Source organism: Crocodylus porosus, unplaced genomic scaffold (assembly GCF_001723895.1).
Source record: "Crocodylus porosus isolate Cpor-Errol unplaced genomic scaffold, CroPor_comp1, whole genome shotgun sequence".
NCBI lineage: Eukaryota > Metazoa > Chordata > Crocodylia > Crocodylidae > Crocodylus > Crocodylus porosus.
Genome location: NW_017728911.1, coordinates 4,446,319 through 4,463,592, shown reverse-complemented (window position 1 = coordinate 4,463,592; position 17,274 = coordinate 4,446,319). Strand labels below are relative to the sequence as shown.

General features: G+C 45.1%; 1 protein-coding gene across 1 annotated transcript in view; it reads left to right on the top strand.

Annotated features, from left to right (window-relative positions):
* ARID3B (AT-rich interaction domain 3B) overlaps positions 1-17,274 on the top strand; it is a 45,893-nt gene that overhangs the window by 23,689 nt on the left and 4,930 nt on the right. The window contains exons 5-7 of the mRNA XM_019533307.1: positions 11,061-11,244; positions 14,660-14,919; positions 15,888-16,145. Coding sequence (XP_019388852.1) covers positions 11,061-11,244; positions 14,660-14,919; positions 15,888-16,145 — 702 coding nt within the window. The remainder of the gene's footprint in view (positions 1-11,060; positions 11,245-14,659; positions 14,920-15,887; positions 16,146-17,274) is intronic.

Genomic DNA, 17,274 nt, shown 5'->3' with positions numbered 1-17,274 from the left:
ACATTTCCTTGTATGTGCAAAGAGCTAGTTAGTTTGCCCCCCAGATTGGAGTGGAAGTGACGGCAGCTCCATTTTTCATTATCCCTGGTGTAATGATGGTCACTGTGCTGTCCTCCTGCAGCAGCTCTGGGGGAGGCTGGCTCTTGTTTGGAAGTGGTGAGGAGATGCGAGCAGATTGATAACGGATGCTGATCCTGGAGGTCCGATGTGAAAGTTAAACAGCAGATTTCACAGGAGACGCTGAAAATCTCTGAGGATGAAAAGACGCGGTTGCTGCTGCCGCCGCTTGGAATGTACCTAGAATGTGGAGCCATGAAATGGGCTTAATGCAGATCAAATGTGCAGGTTTCTTCTGCCTCCCAGCACAGCAGGTTGTCACTGAACAGCTACAGCTGCAAGTGATAAAATGGCCCCTCAGTGGCAATAATGATGGAGGAAGGAGATGAGGGGAAAGCTGTAACTCTTCCTTTGTTGGGAGAGTGGTTTTTTGGTTTGTTTTTTGTGTTTTTCCCCTCTTGCACAGATTTATGGGAATTGGCCCATCCATGATTAGGCTTCAAGGTAAAGTTGCTACATGTGCTTTACTGCCGCTTTCCCCTTCTAAACCTTCCTTCCATCTCCCTCCACCAGGACAGGCTGCAAAATTGTCCTTTCTGGGAAGGAAGCAATTTCCATCTCTGCCACAAAAAGAGTTAATTTTAGGGCATGTGAAAGTTCATCTGCAGCTAGGTGGGATGAGACTGGCATTTCATGGGTCTCTGTATATGCTTCTGCCAGCAGAGCTAAGTCCTGCTGTTTGGTCCTGGGCTTTAGCAGAGGATGATGACTTTGTGATACTGCATAACAGTTTTATGGCTCAGGTAAATATCTGTAGGCTTTAGATGCTCCCTAGTGTTTATGAACCACATATATGTGACCTAAAATGAATTGGAAAAACAATCCTACAGAGGCCAGGCTAGAGCATCTTTAAATAGTGTGCTCCCTATGAAAACACGTAATGTATTCCAGTGTCCCACCTCCTTTTGTCTGGCAGAAAGAACATGCTTATTTCTGTGGATCTTTGATCTATATTTTTACATGGGCTTTAGTGTAAAACTCATAGCATCTTCAATGTTCCCTTCTGCTGTAAAATTCATTCCCTCCTGCTCTCCTTTCGTAAAGCTTTTTTTAACTGACAGATTTAAATTCATCTTGGCATAGGCCTAGAACTATATTTTTGCTTATCAGAACCTTTTAGAGCCTCCCCTAAATTGAGTGAGCCTCATTCAGTGGAGGTAAGTGCCACATTAGGATATGCCTATTTTCCCTATACCCCAGACTGGTTTAGATAGATGGTGATTGTCTTCCTCACGAGAATTTAATTTCCACTTGGTCCCACTGAAACTTCCTGGAGGAGTTGTAGAATAATGAATGTTTTCCATTCTCAGAAATTATTGCTGGTGATTTTTGCAAGAAATAACTGAAGAAATGACTCTACAGGAGGGAATTATGGTGTCTGCTGGTTATTAAAATCTTGCTTAACAGACTTGGCTGCAAACCCAAAAACCAAACACCAAAATCTTGTCCTACTTGCATCGTGCGCTGCTTATTAGCCTTTTGGTTTATGGAATCAGCTGCCCATTAGAATAAAAGACTTAAACCCTAATATATATGTACTTGCTTTTTCCCCTGAGAGCTGTCAGAATCAATGACTGAATTACAGCCAAGTACCAAAACTGTGCAGAGCTTCTTGATAGGATTCTGCAAGGGCTTTTTACTTTGCTTGCTTTCTTTTGCCTTGGCTTATTAGACACAAAAAAACTCTGCTTCATGTGATTCGAGTAACCAGCAGACACTAACTGAATATTGTAGCACAACACTCTGGGACTCTGAGGCATTCACTGGCATATTAGTTAAGGCTCGTTTTCAAAGGACGCTGTTTTGTTCATTGAAAGTACAGCCTTTGAGGGGAAGAAAAAAAATCATAACATTCCTCAGATTGTACAACTCAACTAATTTTGTTCAAGGTTTCTATGTAACTGGTTTTCGCAGATGGCTTGACCATTCTGTTTTGATGTAAATATACATAAAAGGGGCTTTGTAAGCCAAAGCGTGTGGTTTTAATGTTTTCCTGCTGTTGACGCTGTGTGGTTTAGATGCGAGGAATACGACAAACGCATGCTGTTGAGTAAAACATTTTACCAATGCATTATTTTATTTATAGGCAAGTGGTGTTTGAGGTGCACACACGCAGAGAATGCCCCTTTCAGGTCTGCAGGTTTCTTTTGCTTCTCCAGGGATATCTCAGGATCTGAGAAAAGCAATGGAACTTTGAAATCAGGAATCAGTAGATTTAAACCTTCAACCCCTGTTTTTCGGTGTTACAGAGTCAGAGTAAATGACCCGTTACAAATGTTTGCATGATAGCAAAAGAAAAAAAGAAATTCCGTAATAGAAGACTCCCTAGCATGCTACAGCAAAACGATAATTTCCAGTCACTGCATCATTTTGATGAGCATCTCCTCCCTTTCCTCCAATCATCTGGTGGTGTTCTTCCCTTCCCCTTTGCAGATTGTCCCTGTAGAGTCTGAAGTCTGGAGCAGGATTGCTTCCCTCATCTTCTATATGCATCCATATTGATGAGTTATATGGAGAGAGGGAGAGCAAGCAATCTGACACCAGTCTGCTCTGAAATAATTAGTTTGTAGTCTCTGTCCCGCGTCTCCTTCCCAGGAATATAGGATTAGGGATTGAAAGGTCAATTCTTCCCTTGCTCGGGGATTTAAATTTAGATTTGTGAAGAGTTCATCCATTTTCCCCCAGTTTGGACGTTAGGGTTTCAAGGCCTTTCTTTCCAAAGATCTTCCTTTATATCAGTACTTCTTATTTGCTGTGTATGATTATTTTCCTTTATATCAGTACTTCTTATTTGTTTGGCACTCCAATGTCCAAGCTGATCTGGCTGCATGTTTCTACACCAGTCAGTAATGACTTGCTCTGTGCAAGCCACTGAAAACCTGGGCATGTGAATAATATGATGTTGAGGACTGTATAGTATTAGACAGAAAAAAGTAGAACTCTTTGCCATGATGGTGTCCCAGATCCTTGCCATGTATATTAAGCAGCTGAGTAAGGCTAAGCTTAAGTTGGGTCGTGTGCATCTTGTCCAGACCCCTTTCATCCTGTGTGTTTGGAGTAAACTTTTATTTGCTGCCTTCGCTTAGACTGGCAAAGAGGAATTTCTCTTCAGTTCAAAGGTTGTAGGGGTGGAAACTCCACCCGTTGCAAAGCTATTCACCATCTGCTCAAGTTTGGAACAACAAATAGATTGGCCCCAGCTGTGCCAGTAGCAGTTGAACTTTATTTGAGCTCAGTATGAGAAGGAGCAAAGTTCCACTGGGTCTCGGTTCCTGGCAACAGAGTGCACTTGGTCCTGGGACAGCATAGCAGCTTTTCCTTGAAGGTGAATGCCGTTGCAGTCTTGGCCAATATAAAAGGATGGTGGTCATTGTGAAAGCGTGTGTACACACATGCCGGTTAGGCCGCCTCCAGCTCAGCAGCTGAAATCTGATATGGGGCTGCTAACTGTCAGTCTCACTTATTGAGGAGGGAAGCAGAGACCGAGGGCATTTCTAGGGGTGCAGATAAGAACTGGGCCTCCTGTCAAATTGAGCATGATTAATTACCCTCCGTCCCAGCTCCTGCTTTGATAGGAGGGTCTAACGGTCTGCAGGCTCGCAGATCTGGTGGTGACATTCCCATCGGGAGGCGAGAGTGCCCGCTGTGGAAATGCCATGATTATAGGGAGTGATTAGACCAGCGACGGCACTGGCAGAAAAGGTGTGGGGAGGCAGGCTTCTCTTTTCCCATTCAAGTTTTTTAAAGTGAGACTCAGGGCCACCTGCCTAACAGAGGTGACAAGTAAGCCTATTGTGGGTAAAGCCACAAGCTTGAATAGCTACAGCATAGAGGATCTCAGGCTTGAGACAAAGTAGGTTTGCTTCAAACCAACCCTGAATTTGTGCTGGGAGAGAATTCTTGGCAAAGCAGAAGCCAAGACCATGCAAAATTGTAGGGATTTCTAAAGCCCAGGTTATATTGCAGAATTATTTGTTTAAGAATGGGACTCCATTTTAGAGAGGGAGGGAATAGAGATGGAGCCTGCACGTGGGGACATAGATCCATTTTCTGCATTTCTGGCGGATTCAAATTTTCCTTTCATGATTCAATCCAGAATCACTTTCCTCGTCTTTTCAAGCCTCAGTCTTGCTACAGTCTGGTTATATAGCATTATTATAGTTTCATTTATTTCCTCTGATCATGTTGCATTTGTCTTCCCTTCTTCACACTTGCACAAGAGTCCTCTCCATAGCACATTCTGGCCCAGAATCTTTTCTTGTCTCCCACTTCTATGCAAGTTGCACTGAAAAACTTTCCTCTCTGCCTGTTCATTTCTCATTGCACAGAGCACATGGTTATTATTTGGATAAAGGATGGTACAGGAAACAAAACTGTGTGGGAGCTGTCTGTCTCTTTTTCTAGAAATGGAAGCCATACACAAACTTAAAGAAAATAAGAGGAATTTTGGAGTGGTTTAAGAAGTGTCACATCAGGCAGGACGTGACCAACTAGCCAAGGAAGTAGCTGCCTTCGAAGAAGTTTTGTGACACCTCTTCAGGAGTTTTACTCCTAAGTCCTGAAATACTTGGATGAGTTAGGTTTTCCCCATTTTACAGATGGGAAAGTTGAGGCACGGAGCAATGCAATGATTGGCCAAAGTCACACAGGAAGAAGAAAAAAAGCCGGGTAGCCCATATTTTTTCGCCTCCCACCCATCTCCCAGTGCTCCTTCGTCTATACCTCATTGCCTGCTTGCCATCCCTTATAAGAGTACCGGTTAAAAGAATATTTATTTGCAGTGTTCTCTTCTTCCTCAATCCTCATTCCTTCCACCACTGCCCCTCCTCCCCCACCCCCAAAAAGCTATTAGGAAACGAGGGGAAGCTAGCAAGTCAGGTCCATCTGCTTCTCGAACACAAGAGAAATTCAAAACCATCAAAATAAACCCTTTAAGCTTCCGTGTATTCAGTTACATACATGCTATTGAAGGGGGAAAGCCTTTCAGGGCAGGGAATGATATGGTTGGACAGAAAGGGCTGTTGATCTTTCTCAAAGTGGAGAAGTTATAGCTTCAGTTAAGGTTTCCCCAGGAACACTGCTTAATTTAGAGACTGTAATTGTTTTGACTCCCTTCCCTTTCACAAAACCCACCTGCCCCACAGGCTTTTAGATGGTTGCTGCTTTTTCCACTGCCTTGGGCTCAAACTTCTTGCCCTCAATCTCTCAGACCTTCAGGATTTTGCCCCTCCCTGCTTACCTATTCCTCTTTATTCTCCAGCATCTACTCTCACTTGTCTTCCCCTCTCTCCACTGTTTTCAAGGTTTCTACCAGCTATCTGTAATGTCTTTCTCTGAATTCACCCAAAAGAGCCATGTTCTCCTTTAAAACATTGTTCCAGACCCATCTCAGCAAGTGATGCTATATATAATCTGAAAAAACATGCTTTGGAGTATTTGGGAACAACTTGTAGGCCCCCACTTCTGGAAAGATAATCCATAGAAAATATTGTGCAGCTCTTTATCTTAAACCTGTATCCTGTCCTTCTTTCTTCATAGTGGAGGACAGAGTTTCTCTCTTGTGATTGTACAGCATTATGCTCAACAGAGAGGGCTTGCAGGTATTACTGTCCAAAGATGTATGTCTTCTTCCAACCCCAGCCCATAGCAAGTGAGCAGCAAGGCTTTGCAGTGGAGACTCTTCACCCTGCTATTTATTTGTGTTGAAGTCTCTGTCTGATGCTGAGCACCCAGAGGAGAGTTGGCTTGGGGTTAGGGTTCCCTTAAAGATGGGGGGGTGGGAGACTGTGCCTTCCCAGGGAATAAAAGACTGCCTGGAGAAGAAATAATCCCCTGTCACCCACCCTTTCCTGCTTCATATCAGAGCCCCCAGTGTTTGCAGCAGCGGCAAAAGAAGTTTCTGTGAGCTGGTGGAATACAGGAAGGCAGGCCAGAAAGTACAGTAAAATGAGTTTGCCATCAAAAGGCAACAAGTCTTATGCCATGCCCCTGACCAGTGACCTTTCCCTCTGGAATTCTCCCCTCTGACCTCTAGATCATTAATCCTGATGCTGCCAGATGACAGTAATCCATCATGGGCCCTGACAAGCCTCGCAGCCGACTGTGAAAGGATCCGCTCGGCTTCAGCGTCCTCTCGTCCCATGATGCTCGTTTTTCAGCCTTTCCTGTTCGGCGCTGGGGGTTTCCAATAAAGACTTTATCGCTTTTGCCTTCCTCTGAGAGGCCGGGGTGGGGGGGTCTCCAAGAGCAGCCTTTCCACACTTTCCCGTATGTGTTTCTCGAACGGCGTGCTGCGCTCTGGGTGATGTAAACCAGTGAAGAGCATGCTGAGACAATAAATGCAACTCCTATTCGATTCCCAGCTCCTTGCAGCTAAGAAACTATTACTCAGGATTTACTTCTCTAATACCAAAGCCATATAATACTTGATAGAAAATGTCTGTATAATTCTGAATTGTCATCCTGTAGAATGTAATAGAGGATTTTATTTCTGCTGATACATTTTTCAGGTTGGTTAAAAAAAAAAAAAAAACTTTACGTGGTAGGTTTTCAGAGGAGGTTATCTGTAGTTCCTTATTACAAGGGATCCTGGTTTTCTCAGATATATATACACAAACATATATATAGTGGTGTTTCATTTTAATCATGGAAAAATGTGGATTCTGGGTTACTTTTTTAAAATGGAAAATTGGGGATTTTTATTTTAATTAGAGAAAACCAGGATCCCTGCTTGTTATATGTAAGATTTTCGTTTAAAGGGCCTGTTTTAAATATCATAGGGGCAGGGTCTGTCGCCCCATTGCAACCAATAGGAAACTGGAAGTCAGCTGCTGATTTGTCTTGCTCTAGCCAGTGATTGGCTGGCTTATGACAAAGTATTTTGTCTCTCTTTGCCTCAATTTCCCATCTGTAAAATGGGCATAATCGCTGGCTCCTTCGCAGTGCTGTCTTGAGAGTCAGTTCATTAATGTGCATAAACATTGTAGGATTGTGAGATGGGAAGGTTTTGAGAAGAGAGAAGAACCGTGTTGGGAATAAAGTTTGGTTGTTTAAAAAAAAGTTGTTAACATTTTAGTATCCCCCCCCTTACTAGCCTCTTGGTTTTCCTGAGAAACCTTGTTAGTGACCCTTCCCATTCACTGTACTACTGCCCCATCTGGCCAGTCTCCAAGAATAGCTGGATGAAAGTCCCTGATGGGCAAGTTAATACCATTTCTAAATTGGATTGGGGGGAAGAGTGGATGGTTTTGAGCTGCCCACAAATGGCATTGGGGGAGGGGAAGAAAAAAGATACGAGTGCCAAGTGCTGCCTTTCTCTCTCTGCCGACCCAGACTGATTAGCAGCTCAACAGCATTGATGCAGATTCTGCAATGATTGGCGCTTGGACCATCCCTGTGTCCTACTGGAAGTGGCCACCTGGGCAGAAATGTAGATGTGCCAACGAAGGGGTTAATAATAGACCCTCTGTCCCCCCTCCTTTCCCCCGCTCCATTTTCTTGGTGGTGAGAAGGGATAAATCAGATTTTTGCCCTCTCACCCAGCTCTGTTGAAAGCTCCCAGGTCAACTTCTAAAAGTCCTCCAAGGAAAATAAGCAAATGGGTCGTTGACATTGGCCAACAGTTCTGTTAAACAAGGGCTTTTCAGAGAAGGCGAAACACGGTCTGTCGACAGGCTCATTTTACAGCCTTCTGAAAACAGTAACTGCCTCTGCGCCTTTGACCATATTAAGTGAATTGCCTTCAAATGCTTTTTAACACCCTTTAAGCTGATGGAGGCTTTGTGTGCATTAAACAGTTGTACCGTTTTGTCTGCTCGAATTAAAACAGTACAGCCCTGTCTCCTACAGCATGGTGGGAGTTAGATCACTGTAAAGGATTTACTAGCGGGAGAAGAAAATGAATCTGCCCCTCTTCTTATAGGTACAACTACGTCTACCCTAGGGGCTGTATTATAGCAATGTAAAAAAATGCCCCTCACCAGCTCAGTTGCACCAATTTAAAGTTCATGTGTAAATCAGACCTCGATTCAGGGTTTTTGCTCAAAGCTGTGTTGGTCTGAGGACATAGGCGGGCAAGCTTCTTTGGGTAGATGTGATATCTTTTATTAGACCAGCTGAGTAATTGGAAAAAAGTTCTTTGCAAACTTTCGGGCACAAGGCCTTGATTCAAACTTTTTTGGCTTCTCAGGGCCACAGCATGTTTAAACAGTTCAGAAATTATTCTAGTCCCACTCCTTGAGGAAACAAAGCTGCAGCAGCCGATGGCCGACAGCTTAGGCGTTGCTGTTTTATAAACGTCTCTCCTCTGGAGAGGGAGGGGACTGTTTAGAGAGGAGACAAGTAAAGGAGAATATGATAGATGTGTACAAAACAATGAATGGTATAGGCTGGGTCAGCGCAGGGTGCCTCTTTACTTTCTCTCATAATACGAGAACAAGGGGATATTCAACGGCACTGCAAAGCAGCAAGTTAAAAACTAATATATAGCATATAATTAACTTGCAGAACTTGGTGCCATGAGTTATTGAGGACAGAAGTGTGCATATATGTGACCATATGTGTGTGCACCAAGTGCATAATCCCTATATATAAAGGGATTGCACACTCATATAATATGAATGTTTGAAATTGAGTTGAACTCCTGAACTGAACACAATGAAAACCATTTTTGAGGGCTATAAACCATTCAGCTTCAGGGCGTAAACCAAATCATTGATAGGCATTGGAAGGAATCTCCCTGATGGGCTGATTATTCCATGCTCGTCCGTTATAGGGCTTTTTGGACCTTCCATTAAAGATGGTGGTATTGTCCTCTCTCGCAGGCGGGACCCTGATCTTATTGGGAACGAAGGATTACTCCAGCATGTCCTATGTAGAGATACGTTTGCCCTGTCCATGTTTTTCTTTTGTCCTTTCTGTGGCTATCATTAGTTTTAACCTTTTAATTCCCTCCACAGTTTATTGCTTTATAGTTTTGATAAGGGGGTGCTGCCAGCTTATACATCAGATTCTTGGATCAGCATTAACTCTTGAGAGTACTAAAGCCGAGCAGATGTGTTTTCCCAGTACGCCTTGTGAAAGCAGGAATAGAGCAGCATGCTGCTGCGAGCCAAAGGGCAGGCACTCAAATACCTGTGTGCTCACAACTGGATACAGCACCACTGCGCCTATATGGCATCATAGCAGGAGTGTGGTGCTCCGCTGGTGTTCAGCAATGCGGTCATACTTTATTGAGATCAGGGCAAGCATGATTGCTTGCTTAACTCCTCATTTCCCAACTCAGGGCTGGATTGCAGCAAAGGGACAGCCAGTCCTGAAATCTCAACTACTTCTCCCTAATGTTATTGGCTTGTTCCCCTTAGACGGTGAAAGCACGTAGTTTTGGTTTCCGGCTTTCTTGTGCTGCCATATTGCTACAGTGCTTGGATTGCATGTGGTGCAAGGGAGGGTCTGCAGTGTTGTCCAGTCCCTTTCAGATATGTGATTTGCTTGTTCAGATTTGTCTTGGCTGTCTGTTAGCCTGATTGTGGAAAGCTTCAGTGTGGGAATACATCAACCTTGCCATGTCCTTTTGAGCGCAAGTGGGTCGGGGGTAGCTCAGCACCTGCAGATATTTTCTTTGTACAGGAGCGGCCAACCTGTGGCACAAGTGGCAAAGGCAGCCTCTATGTGGCACATGGCAGATCAGGAAGGGGACAGGCAGCACAGTGGCAGATAGGGAGGGGAGTAGAAAGCAGAGTAGCAAATAGGGCAGGGAGCAGAAAGCAGAGCAGCACATTGGATAAGGGGAGGAGATCAAGGTGGTACTCAGGGAGGGTGCAGGGTTAGTTTGTGCCACTCCTGCCAGAAAGGTTGACCCCCCACTCTCTTAATGCATAGAAGAGATAAATTGGGAATGAGACCAAAGGTGCCAGGGTCTATGTCTTCATCTTCTCAAGTCACTCCCTCTTTCCTGCCTTCCCCAAAAAGCAGACGAGATCAGCAGTAACATCATAGTACACCAGATCAGTGTTCTGGTACCCAGTTTAGTCTCAAACTGGATATGAGCTAGAAGCAGTACACAAGTACCATGCCAACTCCTAGCAGCAGGGTGTACCTGCTGATCCTTCCTGCTTCACGGAAAAACTGCATTGCTGATGAAGTCGGGAGCCATCTGCAGTGCAGCTTGCTTCTGTCAAGGAGAACATTTGTGACGCACAGGGACCGAGGGAAAGGAGCTTAAAATGGGAGAAGATGCAGCAGGGGCTAGTAGTAGGCACTAGCGCTATGGCAGGGAGGGGAACTAGGAGGAAGAAAACAGATTGTGTGATGAACAGGAGCAGAAGCAATTGCAAAAGATAGTGTGACTGTGTATGGGGGATAAGGGAGGGGTAATGTGAGCCAAAATGTCATCAGCCCTTCCGGTTCTGTTCTCATATGTTAAGTACCAAAAATAACTGAGAGGAAGAGAACATTTCAATGAGCACATCAGAATCCTGAGGCCTCGGCCGCTTGTGTTCCTCTTGCTAGGGGCCATTTCCTGGCATCTTTTTAGCCACCTCCTCAGTATGAATGGTACAAACTTCAGCCAGTAGCTCACTGGGAAGCCAACCTAGATCAAACCTCTGTGCTGTTCCTTCGCCTGCATTTCACACTGCTATTCCTTTGAATAGAGTAGCTCCCCTCCTCCTCCTGCTCTCCTGAGTTTGCCTAGCTGCAGGCTGTTATTTGTCTGGTAATTGCTTTTGCCTGCAGGAAAGGCTTTTCCATGGAAAGGTGTGTGGCTAAGCTGCTTTTTCTCATTTAGCAACCCGCAGAGAGGGCTCAAAGAAGGTTGCTAATAAAATCACCTGTGTTTCTCGGTAGAAGGGAGATCGATGGCTTGAACCTGCCTGACTGATTTCTTGTCCTCGTTTTCCATGCCTCCATGCTCCCTTCCCTGCTGTCTTGCTGTGGAATTGCAGGCACCCCCATCAATCGGATCCCCATCATGGCAAAGCAGATCCTCGATCTATACATGCTGTACAAGCTGGTGACTGAGAAGGGGGGGCTGGTGGAAATCATCAACAAGAAGATATGGCGGGAGATCACCAAAGGCCTTAACCTGCCCACCTCCATTACCAGTGCAGCGTTTACACTTCGGACCCAGTAAGTACAGAGTCCTCTAATAACTGGCGCAACTGTGAATGCATGGTAGGAGGAAATGAATAGGGGGGAAGGGTAGAGCAGAGAAAGGAAGCAGGGTGGAGGGTAATGAGGGGAAAGAATCAACTAGGCTATATTATGTCAAGAACAGAGCTGACCAGCTAGTCTCCTCGCCTCGACACACTCCACACCTGCCCCTTTCTGCCCTCTAAATTCATGGAGCTGAGAGAACTTTTGCTGTATCACATTTGTTCCCACTGTTGGTCTGTTATTCCTCTTTCCACATCTGGTGGGCAGCCTGCTTATTTAGACTATAAGCTCCTCCAGGCAGGGTCTGATAATATGCACATGCTGTCTGCCACAGCTGGGCCTCTTTGGTTGATCTGTGGGCACTACTGTAATAAACAGGATTAAAAATAACAAAGTGATATAATCCCAGTTGTTTTCTGGTTTGCAATTTATGTTTCACACTCAACTGTTATAGTGACTGCCCGCTTCCTCCGTAAATGCCCAAGACAAATCAGAAAGGAAAGAGGAATCTAGGAAAGAGGACTAGGACCGGCCATGTGGTTTCTTTAGTAGACTACAAAATGCTTTCCAAAGGTCAGCATTTATAGCTGGGGAAAATAGATCTCCTTTTAAAGGCTCTCAGAACACTTCAGCATCATGAGATATATATGCACACACGCACACATATACATGGGCTCTATATATGAACTACCTGTATTTCACAGAAGTGAAAAGTAGCGATGACAGTCATCCTGTCAAAAAACCCTTCAGATTTAAGAGTCATGGCTGTCTGTCGACTAGGACAGGGTTCTGAGATCAGGATTCAGGCACTGAGTCTGTACTATCCCAGCCTATGCTAGGGAGCACCACAGTTAAAGCCGTCGTGCCTACTCCATGTGTGCTGTGCTCTGGAATGGGCCCAATTAGCTGTCTTAAAATGGTGCTGTGTTCCCACTCGGTAGTTCCCTGCCAGATGTATCTACTGCATGACCTGTTTTAGGTTATAGCACATGCAGAATGGACATCTCAGGCTTCACTGTAATGCTCCCTATCAGTCCTTCAACACTGTGGATTAGGGGCTGGCAGGTTGTGGCTTGTGGGCCAGATCCAGGCTTTGGAGAGCTTGAATCCAGCCTGTGAAGGTCTGATTCAGTTGGGAGGGGGTGGGGGGTGTTTCTGGTTTAAAGGGGCCACATTAAAGTGGTTGCTTGGCCTCCTTCTCTGTGCCCTTGCTGCCAAATTTACTATTCTCCATTGGTGTGTTCACTGTGGCTTTCAGCAGCACCTGGTAAGTGGAAGAGAGCAGGGGGAGCTGTCGGAGCGCAGGGTTGTTAGCCCATAACAGCAGCTGGGTCATAAAAATCAGGCCAGCTGCTCCGCTACATTTCCAACCTCTTGTGTAGAGAGTTCCTGGGGCTCCAATCCCAGTTCAACCCCCAGCTCATCCTGTTACCTTGGGGTGACTGGTCCATCCCTTACTTTTCACTTTGTGAAGTATAGGTAGTTCATATATACAGCTTGTGTGTGTGTACATATATACATAGGCAGACAAAGTTCTTTGGGTAAATTGTGTATATTTTATTAGACCAGCTCAGATAGTTGGAAAAATTCTTCTTTGCAAGCTTTCAGGTACAAATATCTGTCGTCAGGCTGAGGAAGCATCTGCAGGTGCTCTGTGCTTTACTACTCCATCCAGGAAGAGCACAGACTGTTATCTGTGCCTGAAAGCTTGCAAAGAAGAATTTTTCCAACTATTTGAGTTAGTCTAATAAAAGATATTGGATTTACCCAAAGAACCATGTCTACTTATGTCCTTAGACCAACATGGCTACAACCTACACCCCTGATACATATCCATATATACATATCACATAGGTCCTGATGCTGACGTATTTTGAAAGCCTTTAAAAGGAGAACTATTTTCCCCGGCTGTAAATGCTGATCTTTGGAAAGCATTTTGTAATCTACTAAAGAAAAACAGCTTGCAAGGCTAGGTAATTATTTATTACTGTAGCAGGAACAATAGTGACCTCTACAGTTAAATTTGCAGAACTCTTTTAACTCTGTTCTCAGTTGCTGGGGAGATTTTTTAAAAAAATCATATTGGAACATTTTCTATGCTTGGTCTCTTCCCAAAGCAGAAGCTTTTCTTCTAGTTTAAACAAACATGTTTCAGCCACTTTTGATTGAAAGGAAAGGGCTTTTTTCAAAGAGACTTAATGGCAGGAGTTAGGAAGCTGAGAATTGATATGAAAATAGCTCTCAGTGAAGCTAAGAGGCTCTGCTTTTACAGATGGTTAGTTTTAACTGAGTTGAAGCTCATTGGGAATCATGTACTGTATGTTCATGGAACAGTCAATATGGCTTTTCACTATACTTTTGCAAGGTTTTCTTCCTCTGCTGGACACTCATGTCTAGCCAATTTAGTTGCATAGTGAAATGTATACCAGAGGTATGTTTGCCTGTTTCATGGGACATTTGGTCACAGATCATGGCCCCAGAAAACCTAAGTGCTCTTATAAATAATGGCTTCACACAAAGGATTCAAGGGAACTCTGGTCTGTGTCCTGTGAACCTTCACGTATAGGTGCCATGCACTATATTAGGGAACAAGTGGAGCTATGCTCTGTTGCTCTCTGGGAGCCTAGCATTTCCTTGGGCTCCCAGCATCTCGTGTGTACCCAAAGGAATTGAGGTGAGGGCTCCATCTAAAATGGCTGGGGCAAGGGTATACCAGTGGGTTGGTCACATAGCTGCTGCAGGGAACGGAGGTAAAGGAGCTTACATGGCTCATATCCATTTTCTTGCAAGTCGGCAGAGCATCAGTACCACAGATGAGAGTCTTTGTCTCATCTATATTATTTACTTCAAATGACCAAGTTGTCTCACCCAGAGATTTCCCCGCAAGCAAAGCAACTTTGAGAATGTTGATTCCATGTAGGTGATTGCTCAAGTCCAGCAGTGCCAAGTCAGGGTCGATCCCTTGACCCTTCCCATCCCTTGACCCTTCCCTCTGTGTACAGTTGTTATGTCAGGGTGCATTAGTCTGGTGACCACACACAGTTACTCCAATACAATGTAATATTGCCCACCTTTTCTGTCTCCTTGGATCCACATGTTTAACAGCATGTGACTGTGCCCCTCCACCCCAGAAACTCTAGACCCACCACCTGAAAGTTGTCTGTATGCAGACAACAACCTTACACTGTATACACAGCCTTCCTCAGACTCCTGATAAATGCCACCCTGACATCCCAGTAAATAATCTGGGTCTCCAGAAAGCCTGATCCTGTTGGCATTCTTGAGCATTTTACTTAGTGCTCTAAATTTCAGAGCTCTTTAAATCACCTTTTCCAAGTGCTGCTGACTCTGCTGCTTTTAAGTTCCCCTCTCCCTGTGTTTCTCCCAGGTATATGAAGTACTTGTATGCCTACGAATGTGAGAAGAAATCCCTAAGCTCTCCTGCTGAGCTACAGGCTGCTATCGATGGCAACCGGCGGGAAGGCAGACGGCCCAGCTACAGCTCCTCCTTGTTCAGTTATTCACCCAGCACCACAGGGTCTCCTTCCCTCCTGTCTCCCCCAAAGATCCGCTTCCCGATCATTGGTGTCACCCCAGGCAGTGGAACCAGCAGCCCTCGTGTCTCTCCAGCAGCGGCTGTCAGGAAAGGTCGGCCACTGGCTTCTAGAAAGCCTGTGTAACAGAGGAGTGATCTGTGTCTAGCTGAACTAGTTCAGACCTGAGTCAGAGGACTCGGAGTGGTGGTGAGGGGCTGGGTGGCTGTGAGATAATGGAGCCTTCCAGGTCCCCGTTAGCTTTTGTCCTGGATCAGCAGTGACTGAATTGCAATATTGACTATCCATCCAAGACTGCAGAGCTGTATGTGTAAAAGAGAAGGAATGAGTATAGATCCATGGTCATCTGGAAATGATTGTACCTCTAGGCCTTTCCGCAGTACTGAGTCCCTCTGCAGCAGTAGGCAAGTCACTTACACTCTCTTCATCTCTAGTTCCCCCTCTGTAAAATGGTGGACTTGAGAGTTGTTGAAGAAGGACATCACAGAAAGCAATTCTGTCCCAGGCAGAGCAGTTAAACTTAAGAATGAAGGTGGATTTCAATGGCCTGAAAGTGCAATCTGATGCCAACGTGGAGAAAGCTCCATAGAACGGTTTCAGAGCATCAGGCTGCTAGGTAAGGGATGACTAGAGTCTAAGTTTCTGGCCTCTGTCTTCGTCCTGTGGTTTGCCAGGGTGTCACCTTAGAGACTGGTTTGTAGGTATTGCTTTGAGAGGGTCCTGGCTCCTTTTGGTTGTGAACATGACTGATACACATCCCTCAGACAGAAGAGGGCAGGCTTTAGGGCTGAGTCATTCCCAGTTGGAAGGATGTAAGGAGAGACAGAGGGAACATGGCTTGGTTCCCAAGCATTGGATCCTGATGTCCTGTTAGTATAGTGGGAAGAATGGGCATAGTGCTTGGGAAAGAAGGGACTTTAGTGGGATGTCCCCCCTAACCTTCAGGGAACTGTGGAATAGCATTTTTCTGCCCTGGTTTCCTTCTTCCGTATTAGACTTTGAAAACCAACTCCTTTACTGGGGTGGATCGTGTAATGACTGAGCAACTCGTTGCTTTTCTAGGTGATGGTGTCCCTTTGACTGTGTCTATGCCAAATCGTATCACCATGCCAGTGGCCTTGGCTAACCAGCAGGCAACTGTAGCAGCAAGGACAGCAACTCTGGAACAGCTGAGGGAGAGGCTGGAATCTGGAGAGCCTCCAGAGAAGAAATTCTCACGGATGACAGAGGAAGAGCAGCGGCTTGTCCAGCAGGCGCTTCAGCGCAATCTCTTCAGCATGGCACGGCAGATCCCCATGAAGATCAAAATCAATGGCAGGGGTGAGGAGGCTCTATAACAAAAGGACAGAGTCCTTGTTTGATGCAGCAAACACCTCATATGTTTCTTTGAACCTTGTGAACAGTGTCTTTGCTCTAGTGGAAGAGACTGGGCACTGGTGGCAACCTATAGGACGTCTCTCTTGTGGTTCCCTTACTTTGCCATCTGCTTAGCCCTTCAGCCCTTGTTCCTAATCCTGGTCTCCTCTGGCTCTAATACCAATGTACTGCAAAAAGGAACAGATTCCCTAACTACCTTCTCCTGCTCCTTGCTTGGCATTTTACAGATCTGCAGTCAGCAAATGCAGCAGCTCTTGACATTTTGGTGACACTGTAAGAGGCAAGTTGTCAGGACAAGGTCCTGGATATGAACAACTTAAGAAGCCCTTGTCATAGGTTAGACTGAGGCTGAAGCTCGGTATTTGTTTGGAAGACGGTCCTACCTTTACCCAGACTCTAGCAAGGGCTTGTTTTCTTTAAAAGGGTCGAGTGATATCTTGGATGAGAGTAGCAGTGATTTTGCCCTAACTGTGTTTCCATGGAGAAAGGACCCAGTTTCTCTTTTGTAATGAGGAATCTACACTGCCCTGCTCACAGTCTCCAGGAAAAAAAAACCGAGCATTTTGCTTGCAGAGGAGACTGCCCACAGCCATCGTAGGCTGAGTTAGAAGTTTGCATGTAAGCAACAGGCATAAAAAGACCTACTCCTAAAAGTATGTGTTATCAGAATCAGTGGCTTCAAAAGCTATTTAATACAGCATTCTCATTTACCTCTGCCCCAGGGCTACAGCTTAGAGGAAGAGCAAAACCAAGAGTGTTTCAGAAGATTTCAGGCCAACACTTTTCTCCTCCAAACCTTGTGAGCCATTTAAATTAAAGAGCTCTGGTTCCATTTTCTTGCATCTTGTGATTGAGAAACAAGGCCATGGTGGTCTGACATGTTGTGGTAGAAGATGAAAGGAATTCTTGAAACCACTGCTTCACACAATGCTAGCAGCGTGGCGATGAGAAGATCTAATTGAAATCTGTGACACTTGATCTCACTGAAGATAATGGCTGACTCTGAAGTGCTTTGGGTTAGAGTACAAGGCAGTCGAGGGGAAAGGGACTTAACGGTGGGAGTCTACTACAG